This window comes from Sciurus carolinensis, chromosome 10, assembly GCF_902686445.1.
Source record: "Sciurus carolinensis chromosome 10, mSciCar1.2, whole genome shotgun sequence".
In the NCBI taxonomy this organism is placed as follows: Eukaryota; Metazoa; Chordata; class Mammalia; order Rodentia; family Sciuridae; genus Sciurus; species Sciurus carolinensis.
The window spans coordinates 53,886,073-53,902,627 of record NC_062222.1 but is presented as its reverse complement, the minus strand read 5'-3'; the positions used below and the strand labels follow the sequence as shown (position 1 = coordinate 53,902,627).

Sequence of the window (16,555 nt, the reverse complement as noted above, 5' to 3'; positions counted from 1 at the left end):
GATACTCAATAGATGCTAGCTATTGGGCATTTCTAAAAGTTTAACAATGAAAAATAAAAGTATATAACCCTGTATATGATACATTGAAACATTTCTGGTTAGTCCTGGTAGCATCTTTAAAGTCTAAAAATTATAGACTATTCAACTGGTGTATATAATGAATGCTTCAGTATAAGATATGTTGACTGACAGGTTTATGCTTGTTGAAATAAAGTTATCCAGAATAATATAAATGTAACCATGGTTTTCCATCTCTGATCTTCTCTGATAAGTAGCAATTTTGGGGGGTGGGGTAGGTCCCAGGGATTGAACTCAGGGGTACTCAACCACTGAACCACATTCCCAGCCCTATTATGTATTTTATTTAGAGATTGGGTCTCACTGAGTTGCTTAACACCTTGATTTTGTTGAGGTTGGTTTTGAACTTGAGATCTCCCTGCCTCAGCCTCCAGAGCTGCTGGGATTACAGTTGTGCGCCACCAAGCCCAGCAGCAATTTTCTTTTTGTCTTTTGAGTCTTCACTGCCCTGTTGCCTCTGTTCTCATGGTTGAGGAAAATGGCCAGGGGTTAATTAAACACATGGGAAGAATAGAAAAGCCCAAGCCAGGCATGGTGGCACATGCGTTTAATGCCAGTGTCTCAGGAGGATGAGGCAGGAGGATCGCAAGTTCAATGACAACTTCAGCAACTTAGTGAGATCCTGTCTCAAAATTTTAAAAAGGGTGTCAGTCTGGGGATGTGGCTCAGTGATAAGCATTCCTGGATTCAATCCCTAATATCAAAAAAAAAAAAAAAAAGAGCCCAGACAATCCATATACACAATCAAAGGTCATTAAAAAAATCTTGTTTTAATATAATTTTGTATATAGTTTATTAAATAATATACAACCTGTTTTAAAATGCCAAAAACCATTTATTAAGATAGAAAGTAAAATGCTGAAATGATAACAATAGATTCTGTTTCTTGAAATGGACAATGATAAATCCTTATAGTGTTTATTTGCTAAATTTTTTTTTTAAATCACCAGTTTCCTAGTTCTTTCTCCCCCCATAACCAGATACATGGTGGTCACTCAAAAAAAAGAAAGGTATTAAATGAATAATGTAAGACACAGTACATGGTTTCAAAGATGTTTACTGTTTGGTCAAACAATAATTTTTTTAAGATGTCAATCATAAAGTAAAATATACATTGGCATAACATTAAAACATTCACCAAATTTGCATTATTGCTATGTAAAAACATGTTATGATCTGTAGAAACATGCAATTCCTGAGATTATTATTGGCTTTTATCAATCATATTCCTGACAACTTGTCTTTCTTTAAGTGACTTGGGAGTGTGAATTGTGGTTGGGATGTTCAATTTTAGACCAAATTTTTATTATCTGCTAAATGAGCAAACAGACTCTGTTTTTTTATAAATGACAGAGAAAAGACCCATGATGTGCTACCTTTTTCCCCAATGTATACCATATGGAAAAACGCAGGCCGAACATAAAAGAAGTCTTTTCTAAATGATTCTCGATCGCCCATGTGGAATGTATATTTTCTAGTTAATCAGTCCTTGATGTACAGCAGTCCAGCTGTTGTTCTGCATTTATTAAAATATTCTCTGCTAAATAATTATGTTCATCTTTTAAAGTAAATTGTTTAAAATTACATTCAATTTCTTTCTCCAGACCCGCTGTCTTCACTGTCACAATGCACAGGCATGACACACTGACAGAGCCGTCACCAGCTTTACATACTCTTCTGTTGTTTCTAAGAGGTGCAACCATAACATAAGTCATAAAAAAATCTGTTCTGGTCTTTGATGGAGTCGGGTAGAGTTTACACTTAAAGATAAACTTCTAAGACCAAACATGGTAGGGCTAGCAAGCCACTGTTGAGTTCCTGATTTTTGTTTTGAAATGGTTTTCAAAACAATCCTACAAGTTTCTAACTGAAGCATAACACAGAACAAATGCTGTAAGCAATCTTTTTTTCTTGGGTTCATTAAGAAAACACTTGGAATCATGTGTTTTATGTGTTTTGATTCTCTTCCACGTTTCAAGGTACCTGCTCTTGAAAGCACTAGAACAAACTAATTGAAAGGAAACCACTCTGAAACTTTGATCCTACCAAGTCTTAAAGCCTTACATGACCTATCTTGTAAATTTATCTCTGGGCTTAATGTGTCTAAATGATTACAGAATGTATGAGTCTTGCTTCATGATGATTTTCTAATATGCACAAAACATTGAAAAATAGGTATTTACCAAAATCCCCATATACCAAACCTTTCAGACTGGAACCCAAAACCTTTTGAAGTCTTTTAACAACAAACAATGGCCTATTTCGCATACCTGAAAGCAATAATTAGTATTCTTGACCTACAGTTGAAAACAAAATTATCTTTTTAACTAAACAGGATAAACATAAAAATCCCTTTGGAGATGTTTTTTTTATTTATGCAATGCCTTCATTAACGACATCATCTTCCATTTCTTATTACTCCAATTCGATTTCTCCTGCATACAAGGTAATTAGCAGAATAGCCGTGAATCCAGTTAACATTCCAGCATTCTGAATCATGAAAAAGGTGAAATCAGTTTTTCTTCCAGTTACCTTTTCTCTCAGCATATCATTCATCTCTGGAAACTAGAAGGAAGATGTTTTGTTAGACAACGGTTGCCATCTAGTGGTCGAACATAAAACAATCACTTCCAGATTTCTATGGGGAGGAAGATGATTTATTTCAGATGATTACATGTTTTAGTATAGAGTGTATAATTGGAATATCTAGGTATTAAGAGTAAAAATGTTCAGTGGTGTCGTTCCCCAGTTGAGTCAATCAGAAGGATGGGACCTACTCATTTTATGCATTCTCTCTCTCCTCCTCCTCTCTCCCCTGTTTCCTGTGCTGCATCCACACACATCATTCTCTCAGGATCTCAGAGGCATCCTCCCTCAAAATCTGTGTACTTGCTATAACCCTGACCTGAACACTTCTCTCTCCAATTTTTCAATGGACTAGACACTTCTGATTTCACCTTAATTCATATCTTCCTGAAACACTTCCCTTAGCCATTCCTAATTTATACTAGATTCCCTCTTACCTTCTCGTCATATATACTGCTTTTCCTTTTATTTCACAGCATTTTAAAATTATCTGTGATTTATTTGTTTGCTCAATTTCTGCTTTCCCTCCTTCTAGATAAAAAAACCCCACAGATGCAGCTATTGTGCCTGTTTTGCTCACTCCAGGGTCCCCAATGCCTGACAGATTTCCAGACTTGACCTTAGAACATATCGACAGTAGTCAAATAAATAAATTTTTAGAAATAACTATAAATTTAACTTCTTATTTCTTCAATTTGTCTACTTTAGCTTGCTCTAACCTCACAAAATTATAAGGGTTTTAAATAAATTTTCCATTATTCTAGGATTGAAGACTAAAACAATCTTGTTGAAGTATAAAAACAATTAAAACCCTGAGTATTTCACTTAAAAATCTACTTTCTCCGCAATAATGTCTGCAGAAAAGTCTATATAAGGAGATGTGTAAATGTCAACTTTTCAAAACACATTTCCAAAATGATTTGCTACATATGCTGTGGTGAATTGTACCAAAGCATCTGAGAGGTCTCCAAATTCTACAGTTAATCTGTGGGCTTGACTTAAGAAAGTTCTTGCTAGGAAAAAAATGACAGTAAGATGTGAAACCACCAGGGAAAAGGCAAAAATAATGGAAGTACATATAGCACCATGTACTAGTATAATTTCTTTAAACAACTCTCATAGATTCTGTTCTTATATCAGAGAAACATGTGACCATCTAGAATAAAATAGTATGACACATTAATTTTATGAAAAAAATGCAAATGCAGTCCATTGATCTAAGAGATGAAATTCTTGCTCTTAACAGGGTCTGCAGAGAACAATGAACAGACCTAGATGGTTCTAATTAGGGAGCTAAGAATATAGATGAAGGAAATGTAATTAGTAAATTATATATGTAATATATCCTTTTCTAAACACAAAAGAAATATCACTTGATTTTTATATACTAGCACATTTTTTTTTCCAGAAAGCTATCCATGACTCACTCAAAAATGTACAGGATATTTTCTCTCTTAAACATACACACATACATAAACACTCAAGTCAGCATCCACACACACACAGATAAAGACATAGACACCCACAGGCATAAATATAGATGTAAATACCCACTGACACAAATAAATATGGTCAAATTTAATTTTACAACTTTAGTGTAGTAATTTTAGTTCAACCCAAAAGGCTTTCACTGTTTAGTGCTATTTCTTCTATCAAGTTTTCCTCTTCCAAATGTGACATCTTCATAAGAGGGGGAAAACATTCCATGTAATAGATGACAAGTTTTAGCTACCACAAGGCAAAAGAAGGCCTGCGAAAATAACCCTACTTCAGCCAAAAGAAATCATTTCAACCTCTATCAATAAGATCACAGATAAAAGAATCAATGGTAACCAGTTTCAAATTACTATTAGTGCAAGCTACTCAAGAAGTGAGATGTGTTCAAATGAGAATGTTTTAAGGTACAACAAAGGCCTTGCACACTAAGAAAAGCAGGAGGTTACTCTTAGCTCATAACCCAGATGTTCATCAGTGAATTTTAAATTACAACAAAATAAAATGTTAAATTTCTTACCATATCTGCCAGAGAAATATAGAGGAACATGCCTCCAGCAAGTGCAAATATAATATTTGGAGCAAAGTTGTTGCCCACCAAAATGCCAAACGCCAGCCCAACGTAGCAGGAACAGGCAGAAAGGAAGTTGAACAGCAAAGCCTGCTGAGTGCTCATCCCTGCATTGAGCAGGATCACAAAATCCCCTGGAAGAAGAAGAAAAACCAAGTGAAGTGAATTTTTTTTTTTTTTGGTATCAGGGATTGAACACAGGAACACTTAACCACTGAACAACATCCCCAGCCATTTTATTTTTTATTTTGAAACAGGGTCTCACAAAGTTGCTTAGGGCCTCACTAAATTGCTGAGGCTGGCTTTGAACGTGCAATCCTCCTGCCTCAGCCTCCCAAGCCTCTGGGATTACAGGTATGCACCTTCATGCCTAGCTGAATTGCCTTTTTCTATTTGGGGATGAGATCAAAGATAATCATCAATGTCCAATAAGGGCTCCTTCATTTTGGTACATCAGCAGGATTTGAAGAATGTGTCACCCGAAATGTCTCATTCCATGTAAGAGTAGAGTCCCTCACCTAACTCATGAGGAAACTCCTCACACAGGATTGCTATAGAAGTGCTGAGGCCCTGAAGCAGAGACAGGGTGCAGGAAGCCCCGATCGCCAGGCCATCGATGAAATTGTGGAGGGCATCGCTGAGCGTTATCATCCAAGCAATCGTCCCTATTTCTGACAGTTTGGGCCCCTTCAAACAGGTACATGAACTTGACTCCCTTTTTCCATCCTGTAAAATAGTAGAAAATCAATCAACCTTATAACCAACATTTCTTGAACTTCTAAGAGGTACAGAGAAGTAGAAAATGGGTTAGGTTATGTCTTGAGAGAGACAAATTGTTCAACTGAAAGCCTTTCACAGGGATGCAAAACCTTCATAATATCTAACAGAGAAAAAGAAAACACAGTAGGGAGGAAGGAAGTACATCAATTGATTCATCTTGAGTAAGCCTCTTGCAAACATTTTACATTAGTTTCCCCTTAAATCAATCCCTTTGACTATGTGAGCAAACTCTTGCAACTTCCTTCCTGCAACATAACAGATATTAACCTAAGCATCTGATTTATGCACATGTTTTAAATTAAGAAATTTACTCAAAGACCACATTTAAAATCTTCTCCATGTTACAATTTAACTGTGAAATCCACAATTAAACATGAGGACATCAAGGAATATTTATTATAGTTCCTTCTATGCCACTCTGTGAAAAAATCATCAGTTTCTTCCACTGTGAAAAGAAGTGAATGTACTAAATGATACACTTATTTTTCAACAACTTGTTGAGTTTCCACTCCATTACAGGTAACATGCCTCGTGCTTAGGTTATAAAAATGCAGTCCCTACCAGCTCTCAATTTAAATTATTCTCTTACCAAATTTCAAGAATTATTATTAGAGCAGGATTGCCTTTGCTCCAGCGTGCCCTTCCATTTTGAAATAATAATAAAAATAGAAAATGCCATGACAAAACAAAACCTTAGTGGGAATTTAGAGTTCAGAAAATTTGCAAAATGGTACAAAATCAAATGATAAATGCCAACTAAAGCATTGTACAGAAGTTGCAGGAAAAGGCAAATTCATCAAGCAGGAAAGCAGTTTGTAATTAACTGGAGAACATTTTATTTCTAACTCTCCTCCCCCCACCTCAACATAAGCAGTAAATCAAAATCTGTATTATTGAGCATCTACCATACATAAAACACTGTACTGAATGCCATGGAAAAATATGGAAGTAAAAAGCACTTCTGTCTTCATGAAGCATCTCTATGTTGAAGAAACCAGACATACAGTATATGGCTGACTGTTTTGTTAGTGGGTAACACATATTCAACAGAGAGGGGCTTCCAGAGCAATCATCTAAGAGGTTCTGCATTTACTCCAACATCCCTTCCATCGCTCAGTACACTTTGGGGACCAACACTTTCAGAAGTGACTTCAGATCTTACATCTTTTCACTGTTCACTGGAGGCCAATCTGCATCTTTGCAGGATGCTGTTTGTTTTCAGACACCACCAAAAGTCACTTGGAGCAAATAAAGTCTTAAATGAATATGGAAGGACTGGGAACACAGCTGCCATTGTCATTGTGGTTGATGTTGTAGCGCAACTCGGAACAGCAAAGGCAGATAGCATTCATTATATGCTAGGCACTGTTCTAAGCACCTCCATTCATTTAAACTAATTCAGGTAAATACAACTACTATTATCATTTTAGAGTTTAAGAAATTAAAGCACAGAAAGGTTAGCGAATTTACCCACTGATAGAAAGGAGGTAACTTATAAAGGGACAGAGGGTTCTTGTTTATAATAGGATCTAAACACAGTTCACAGGGAAAACTGCTCTTTCTCTCAAAAAACTCTTCTAAACAGTTTCCAATCTCCTCAACTTTAAGAAGCCAACATCATGTGCATGAAAAGAATTCAATGTTGTCTTTCAATGTGGTCTTTGCACCCTGTAACCACTCTTCAATGCACAGAATAATAAACAATCATGATTCAGTCCATGTCCAGTGGGTGACTTTGGTAAAAAATGTCCTGAAGTAGCCAGCAATAACCACAAAAGAAATCATAGGAAAAGCCATAGGGAAAATGATCTGGGCTTTGTAAAAATTTCCTGGCCAGATACACTTAATAAGACTGCTTTGAATTAAAACAATTATTTTCATCTTCTAATGTGGCTTACCTAATCATATATTTATAATTTCCTTATTTACTGGTGATGATTTAGGGAAGAATCTACCAGACCAAGTCATGGCTACCTGATATCACTTTCACAGTATGCTATAAACACCTTTAATCCAAAAGAGAAACTACATTAATATATCAGGCATGATTTTCTTAGCTCTAAAGCAGATTGGACTGACTTTATTTATATAACACATTATTAGTTGTATGAGCTTAGGTCCCAAATGATACTCACCAATGTTATAAAAGTCTTACATTTTTAATAAGTTCGGAACACACCAAAATAGGCAAACATTTACAAAAGAGTTCATTTGTAATTCACCTGGAGCTAAATCACTGAGCAGAAAGAACATTAAATTCGGGTTTCTCTAGTTAAATAAGTGAGGGCTCATCTCTTTCCTTTATTTTTGCTGGAAGTTGCTGCTGTAATTTGCTTCCTTGCTTGATTTTACTCTAAATATGAGGCTATTTCTATCCCCAGCCCTGATGAGGCAGTTCACTCTAGTGACAAGATGGTAAGTCTGATGTCCAAAATTGAGTTCTAGGGCAGCTCCAACAAGAATTACTGTGCCATTTCCAGCAGAGCTCTCAACACGTCTCACTCACCTTAGTTATTCATGGAAACAAAAATCAAAGCAAAGTGCAGAGGAATCCAAATTCGGAGAGGAAGCATATCATGACCAAGGGTTTCAAGAAAAAAAGAGGAGGCTCTAAGTAGAATCCCAACATCAACTGGAGAGGAGGAAGCAAAATTTAAAAAAATAAAGTACTAAGATATTAAAATGGAGGAAGCAAGTGGGCTCATTGTAGAAGAGTTTAAGCAAGGTGGAGGAAATTGAGAGGAGAGGAGGAAAAGAGAGGGTGGAGTTGCAGGAGGAGAAGAGGAGGAACACAGGTAGAAGATGGGGGGAAGAAGAGGAAAGGATGTGGAGGAGGAAGAAGGGAAATTAAAAACAAGGAGGAAAAAGAGGCAAGCAAGGATGAGAAGAAGAGGCAAGCAAGGATGAGAAAGAGCAAGAAGAAGAAGAGCAGGAAGAAGAAGAAAGGAAAGAGGAAGAGCAGGAAGAGGAAGACAGAGAAGGACAAAGACAGGGAGGACAAAAAGAAGGAAATGAAGAAGAATGGAAGGAAAGTAATGAGGAGGAGGAAGATGAGGAAAGAAAAAGAAACTCTTGGCTAAGTAGGTCAGACACTGGTCATATAAATACAGTTCACACCTGCCAGGAAATACTCTGAAGAGGAGTACAGATGAGGAATAGCTATTTTTCCACGTCTGAAACAAAATATTAAGATTTTTGAAAAAAAAAGCATAATAAAACAGCAAGCTGGTGGATACCTTTTTATAAAAATAATGTAATTCCATGATGTTCTAAGTGCAAATATGTTTGGCAACAATTTTTTTTTTTCTTATTTCCGTGCTGGGAATCAAACCCAGAATCTCAGTCATGCTAGTCAAGTGCCTTACCATTGAGCTACATCCCCAACCCTGGTGGAAATATACTTGGAAGAATACGTACAAAAATTTTTGTCCTGGTTCTCCCTGAGAGATAGCACTGTGAATGATCTTGGTAATTTTATCCTTTTATTTTTCATGAGTGTTCTGGATATGTTTAAATATTCATTATGCATTTTAGTACTCACAAAATAAAGTAAACTCAGGCTGGGAGTAGGGCATGGGGTGAGAAACACCAGGAAGGAACTGTGAATCTGTGCAGACTTGGAAGTTGCCATCCGCTAACCATGTGAAGCTGGTGAGCAGGCTACCTGCAAGGTACAGCATGCACTGGAGAGCGAGTGTAGAGCTCCACTGGGGCGAACCATGTTTTGTTTGTTTAATGGCTCAAGAGAGCAGCACCGGCATTTCTGCACTGAGGGAGGCAACAGCAGCCATGAAGAATGGGCAGGTTGTAATCGTTTATTGGCTCCATGCTTTATCGGTAGGGAAACAAAAGCAAATAACCTCTGTGTGGAAGAATTAAACTTTATATCCCATGTTACATGGTGAAATAGTTTTGCAGAGGAAGAGTTCTGATAAAAAGAAAATCAAGCCAAAAAGGAAAAGTAGCAACCCATCAGAACACACAGTGATGTTGAAGTGAAATATAAATGTCAACCAGCAGAAGATGCAAGCTGTGTGTAAAGAAACATAAAATCCATGCCTAGAAAGGAGAAATTATGGTAATACAAGTGGGAATAATAAAATGCAGTTTAACAAGACTTCAGGTAAAGGCAGGTGAGATTTAAGAAAAACAGACTAGAATCCAAGTCAGTTTATTAATTAGCAGGCACGGGTTTTGCGGTCAAGCATGGGCTTGGGAAAGAGGCCTTCTTCTCTGAGATTCAGATTCCTTATCTGCAGAATGGTGAAACTAATACTTCTGACTTCATGGAATTGTTGTGGTGATTAAGTGGGATGGTATTCATAAACCGGTGAGTGCTCCATTAATGATTATTGTGAAGTTGCAGAGTTGCACAGATGAACGTGACTTAATGACAAGGCAGGAAAACTAAAACTGCCCAAGAACATACAAGACAAAATATTTACTACTTAGGATCCTTAAAGATATTCATGTGCCTACTAAATAAAATTATTGAAAAAAAAGAAAAATTAGATCTGTGAAGAAAGCTTTATCTAAGTGAGTGGGTGCAGAGACTTGTTGAAAGGAAAGGAGGAAAAAATTAACAAGGATGCATAAGCTTGGGCATAATTATGCTCTTGAAGAAGCCTCACTACTAAAGCTCAAGGTGTATGAGTGAGTCAGGAGATTAATTAGGCAGAAAGTCAAACTCACTGCGAAAAGTATGAAATCCAAGTTAATAAGTTTATATGAATCGGACAGTTGACTGGTACAGGAGGAAAGGCCTCAGAAATGTGCAAAGTAATAATGTCTTACAAATACATAGCACTTCACAGCTTACAAAGCACTTCCAATTGCTCACTTCATCTTCTCTCGACCTTTACAATATCCTTATGAGTGAAACAGGACAGATACTGGTATCATAATTTTAGAGATACAGAACGAGATAACCTACGAATATAAATAACTTGCTCAAAGTCATATGGGAGGTATTGGAATAGAACACTTAATTATTCACTGAGCATGTATTTTATAGCAAGCAGAAACTGTGCTTAGAACTGAGGACAGAAATATAAATAAAAGAATCTTCACTTTGTTGGAATTCACAGCCCAGAAAGAAACACCCAGGATTCAAACTTCAGGCCTGTGATAAATGTCTCCCATTTCCCCTTCCAGAATGGCTCCCCACCCTCTTTCTGCTCTCTCCTAAGGTTGTGCTGAATAGACCACCTGGATATGCTTCTTTTTTCCTGGTTTCCATTTGAGATTGACCCTTGAGGAACCCTGGCAGAAGTGAACAGGAGAGGTCGGGGTATTCATTCCTCAAAGTCCCTTGAAGGGCACATCTCAGGGCACGATCCTTAAATGAAGGTCACAGCTCCTCTCAAGAAAACTCTCTTTCTAGGTTCTAGGAACTTCTTCCTCCCCTCCATCCTTTGGGCCATTATTGGCCCCTGGTTCACACTCTCGCCCTTGCTAGAGGCATGCTCCCTCCCCACTTCACACATTCCTCAAATTATCCTAATTTGAGAATGCTATCCATTTCCTATTCAAACCCTAACTGATAAGATCATTGCTGCTGGAACATAGGAAACAAATTTCAAAAATAAGACATTCTAATTGGGTTTTTCATAATTCAAAGTACAGAGGAAATGGAACAGAAGTTATGCACAAGGTGACAAATGAAGCCCAGGGTATGCATGGTCTCTGCAAAGTATGTGTTACAAATTTCTCCACCACTTGGTTCTTATGACTCCACAGAACCAATGGAATTAGAAAAATCTGTGGCATTCAGTGATTCTATAAGGAAGCCTAGACCCCCTAGAATTTTAATGTAAAATCATGTCCTTTTTTGAATTAACTATTCTTCTTTTTTTTAAGCACTTCCTTATTTGTTCATGGGTACTGACTGATCTCTGCCCATGGAACACTAAATAACAGTAGGATTGTGCCCGACATGAACTGGATTTTATCTGATTCAGCAGACCATTAAATTGGATCATCACCATTCCAATATTAAATCATACATGCAAGAATAAGCCCACACTGGTCTTGGAGGCACAAGTGAATTATAATAGCAAGTGATTCAGAATCTCATGATATCTAACCCTAATACGCCACTTCTTTTCCTACAAATAACCATTAGATTTCATGGGTAGTTCCCAATGGCCAGTGAAATGTAGTCAGATCTGTAAGTATGCCAGCACCACCCAGCTGTGCAAGCTTACTCACAATAAATCTAAAATACAGTGATAAAGGGAAATCTCTAAAGTGAGCAAAACTTTGAATGGAATATCTGATTTTCCCCTTCCTGAAGAAGAAATGGCCAGAAGTATGGAGCTAGATTAACTCAGGGTGGGTCAGAGCTTTCAAAAGATAAAAGTAGAAATTGGTAGCAAAGCTATCTGGAAGAAATATAAGGATAGTACTCTTTTAATAGGCATAGGGTATGAAGCTAACTCTATGCCACTAAATATCTTAAAAGGCTATCATAGAGAATAACTGCAATAATAAAGTAAACCAGAAGACCTGATTGTGAATGTCACTTGGTATCTTTCAATAGTCACCCTGATGTTTGCTTAATGGGCCACACTAAAAATGACATAGTGGTAGGGACGGGTATTTATGAGCTCAGCATTCCCTTTGTCTGCCATGGTTAGCTCACTCTCCAGCACTAGAAGGCCCAACCTGTCAATAGCTAAGGCAGTTCTCCTAAACCTCCATCCTCAAAGGTATCACTGCCCGAGGGCAAGAGGGTCCAGCTGGCTCTGTGTGGCCACAGGATGATTGCACTGGATCTCCCTAATCATAAGCAGGTACTCTTTGGACTCACACATGTCTGCCTGCCTTCAGTACCATCTCTTTGTGTTGTTTCTGCAAGCAAGACATGGATTTACAGCATGCCTGACATAGAGACAAGGTCTCTTTTAAAAATTATCTCAAACCATTTTTCATAGAATTCATAGATCTTGTCACTCACTCCCTCATAGAAGAAGCTAGACAGGTCTGTGGAGTGCCCTGGTGAAAGCTCAGCCAGTGTGCAAGACAAGAGATAAGAGAGGCTGCACCTTGGCTTAGATCATGAATATACACCTTCTACCTGCAGCCGAATATGTGGTGAGATTTCTGCTATAGAGAACGCACAGCTCCTGGAACAGCTACAGGTGTGCTACAGAGGGTACACACCTTTAGCTCTAAGTGTAGGTGAAAGTAGCCCATCTTATGTTTACACCCTACTCACCTTACTCACCTGAAGAATTATTGCTTCCTGTCCTCAAAACCTTAAACTTGGTGGGTTTAAAGAATATAATGTTCAAGAGAGCAATGCTCCTATTGGGAAACACAGTCATTTTCTGATCCTTTGGAAGCAGAGTCTAACCCATAGCAATTTTAGGTTCTTTATGCCATTAAGTCAACAAGTAGATGAGGAGGCCATAGTACTGACTAGGAAAATGGTACCCAGCTGTCAGGGGCAATTGATGTTCTGCTACAGAATGAGAACAAGAGTAATGCTTAGAACTCCCTCCCCGAATGTCCTAGTCAAGAAAGAACAGCAGCAACCCAATAAAAAAGCCACCAGTTCTTGAAGGACTCATTTCTTACAGGAATGAAGGTGTGGGACACCAAAACTGGAAAAGGACCCAATCAGTCAAGATGAAGCCAGACAGTGAAGTAAACACAGGATGGATATTGGAAGGATAGCTGTAATAACTAGCCCAGGCCTCATATCCAGCAATAAGAGTAAGTTAGCAGCTATAATTTATGTTCCTCAACTACATCTTTTCTTCCTCTCCTCTTCTCCCAGTACTTTATTGAAGAATACTGATGGTGGCCAATATCTTAATTTAGATTACAGTGTTACCTAAATGACCTCACATACAGGGATGATATGGTAGTTGATGGTATTTTGTGCATCCCCCATGTTGGGTACTTGAATTTTTCACCTGCATGAAGGACAAGAGTAAAGGCTCAAAGGGATAAAGAGTGGAATATTACCAATGTTGTTAATTTACTCCTCCAGATTCACTGTCTGCCTTTCTTTCCCGAATTGCCTCTCTCAGGAGATTTGTATGTACTCTACTAAAGGGTCCCCATGCCCCTGACTTCCAGTTGGTTCCATACAAAGATCTCCAACATAAAATTAGAGAGAAATAAGAGATAGCGATGAGGATATTGATTCTCCTGGCTTCCTCCTTGAGGAGTAATGTAGGCTGGCAATGTCCCCAGTTGAAGATCATGGTTCCATTTATAGTAGTTTCTGTGCAAGACCCGGTTCCAGGTTCTAGTAACTCCTTCCTTCCCCTTGGCCCGGGGCACAGGTTGCTAACAGTTCCACTATTACTAGTCTCAGATTACTGCATCTATATATTTTTTATCCTTTATTAGGAAGTGCCATCTCTTTCTGGAAAGGACAAGACTAATTTAAAGTTCAATGCTCATTCCACCAGACAACATTCACACATTCTACATATATTGTTAAATATATTTTAATGGAAAAAGTAATAAACAAGACCAAAGAGACATGAATATATATGAAGAGTGAAAGGCACTCTAACAAATGTAAATTTTTGATGAGCTTTGCTTTTATGACTAGATTTTCTAATGATTTCAGTGTTTATATTTTATAGCTGGGGGTTCATTGGTCCTTCCTTTAGCTTTAAAAAGGCAATCTCAGTTCGCTATAACCAAAATGAAATTTCAAACAAGAAAGGAAAAATAAATTTTATCTTTACTGCATATAACCAAATATAATTCAAATGTACTAAATTTCCAACCATTTGGTTTTAGGAAAATCTCAAAACTATTTCCCAAACTCTCTTTGCTAATGAAAATAACCATTAACTAGAAAACAACAATTTCCAGAAACCTTGAAAATTGTGTGCTTTCTCTCCAATCCTTCTACTGAATGCAAGTAAAGTTGTTTTGGTCTTTAAGAGTTGAAAGTAATTGTCTTTCATTTTCAGCTTGGGAGCATAGCATTTTACTGCCTTAAAAAAAATTAAAATTCAGGAGAAACCTGAGGGATTTTCAAGAGCTCTGCTACTATTTTGACAATGGAATTTAAAGTATATACTAATTAAATATTTACAGTTATCCAAATGGAGTATTTATACACTCTAGAAGGTTGTCTACTGTTGCTACAGAGAATGGCATTAATGCTCTGATACGTTTGGGAAGCAGGGTCTCATTTCTTATAAAGAAAGATTGTATAATGTACTCCCCAGTCCACACAACTCTCATTGTTACTGAGAAGTCTTAAAGGGACTTTCAAGAAATACCAGAAATTGATTAAGTTTTAATATGAACTAAAGAAATCAGTTGCTAGGATTCTGAAAAGTAGTGTTCCCAAAATACAGGAAGATCTCCACTGCTCAGCATCAAGTCTTCCAGAATAATAAAGATGAGGAAGCAGATGTAGGTGGGTGCCATGGAGGTATGACCCCACACAGCATCTTCCTATCATGAACTTACTACTTGACGTGAATTGTGTCAAGAACGGAAATATAGACTATCCCACCCAATGTAATACAAATGATTGATTGGCCCTGCAAAAAAAAAAAAAAAAAAAAAAAAGTGGAGGGAGCACTTTCTGTTGACAGAGAAGATTAGAAACACAAGCCTCTTAGGGCAAGAAGCTTGGAAGACATGATAAGAGGCAAAGAATGACAGCTGAGAAGACAGACCAGAGCCAGTGGTAACTGCAGACACTGTGACAGAACAGGCAATTAGACCCTAGTGGAGTGTTGGAAATAGGCAAGCTGCCAGTAGAGAAGATGTGAGCAACGTGGAGGAAGGAAGAAAAAACCCTTCTTTGTGACCAGCAACCAGCAACTGGTCTATACTTCAAATTCAGAAAAACAGAAGCCGTTTCTACTCTGTATTTGGAGTGTAAGGGGTGGGAGCCACAAAAGATAAGAGTACCAGGACTTCACTCTCTCTTAAATATGTCATTGCTCCCGCGTGAAGATTTGCTGACCAGTTTAAGAATAGATGATTTCTAACGATACAGGATCTACCTCTAGAGCACACAACGTGACAATGCAAGATCAATAACAACATGATCTCACAGAGCCATTCCACTTATTATGTTCCTAGTATTGTTTGATACATTTTACACATAACAAGTCACTTGCTCTTCTTACCAACACTACATAGTTATCATCCCCATTTTACAAATAAGGAAACCAAAGCATAGTGAGGATAAGGAAACTGACAAAATCATATGTCTAAACAGGAACCAGGACAGAATCTGAACCCATACACCAAACAGGCTAAACCTGTGATCTCTACAAAATGTGAGTTTCTATTTTGTGTTTTTCATCCCTCTTCTCCCAGTATCCAGTGCTATAGGTATTCAGTGAACATTTATTCACTGAATAAAGGTATAGTCATAGTAAAAGTACATTTTCTTTCATGACACGTTCACAAATCATTGTCCCATGAAGCATCTATTCAAGTCTTTCTGAAGAGCAAACACGTGGACATTTACACATTATGTGCAAAGAAAGTGCACATAATCCCATTCCATTCCATCAATACCATTTGATTCATCTACAGAATACAGGACTCAAAGTACATAGGTGTTTTGTTGTTTATCACCAATTCTTTATCACCAAAAGTGATAACAAGATTTAAAAAAACTCTTGAAGGGTAAGCATTTTTTTTTCTTATTTCAAGCCAAAGTTTTTAACATTTAGTAGGTGCTCAATAAATGTCCCTTCAAATTAAGTAGGAGGAGGATTGTTTTGCTGAGCTGAATGAAGTGGAATACCAAAATCACCTTACCTTTAACGTATTTCAGAGCCCCCACCCCCACCCCAGTGATCCAGCAGGAGACTAACTGGCAGCCATCTTGCATCTAACTTTCTAAAACTTGCAAATTTTTCAGATAGTTTTTCGGCAGGAATCAAAACAAGAATCATAGTAACAAGACAACTAACCTGTTAAATGTTTATCGTTTGCAAAGTACTCTCCCAACTGCCTGAGAGGAGAGTTACTATCTTCCTGACTACAAATGAAGTCAATTAAAAATATTTCCAGTGAGGTCTTAACCAGAACCACACAGTT

At 37.6% G+C, this 16,555-nt stretch overlaps 1 protein-coding gene across 2 annotated transcripts in view; it reads right to left on the bottom strand.

The window, feature by feature from the left end:
- Positions 1–828: 828 nt before the first annotated feature.
- Positions 829–16,555, bottom strand: part of Slc39a8 (solute carrier family 39 member 8) — a 79,346-nt gene continuing 63,619 nt past the window's right edge. For both annotated transcript variants that reach the window (XM_047567053.1, XM_047567054.1), the window contains 3 exons: positions 5,248–5,455; positions 4,679–4,863; positions 829–2,643 (listed from right to left, as the gene is read on the bottom strand). In XM_047567053.1, coding sequence (XP_047423009.1) covers positions 2,494–2,643; positions 4,679–4,863; positions 5,248–5,455 — 543 coding nt within the window. In that variant the 3' untranslated portion in view covers positions 829–2,493. The remainder of the gene's footprint in view (positions 2,644–4,678; positions 4,864–5,247; positions 5,456–16,555) is intronic.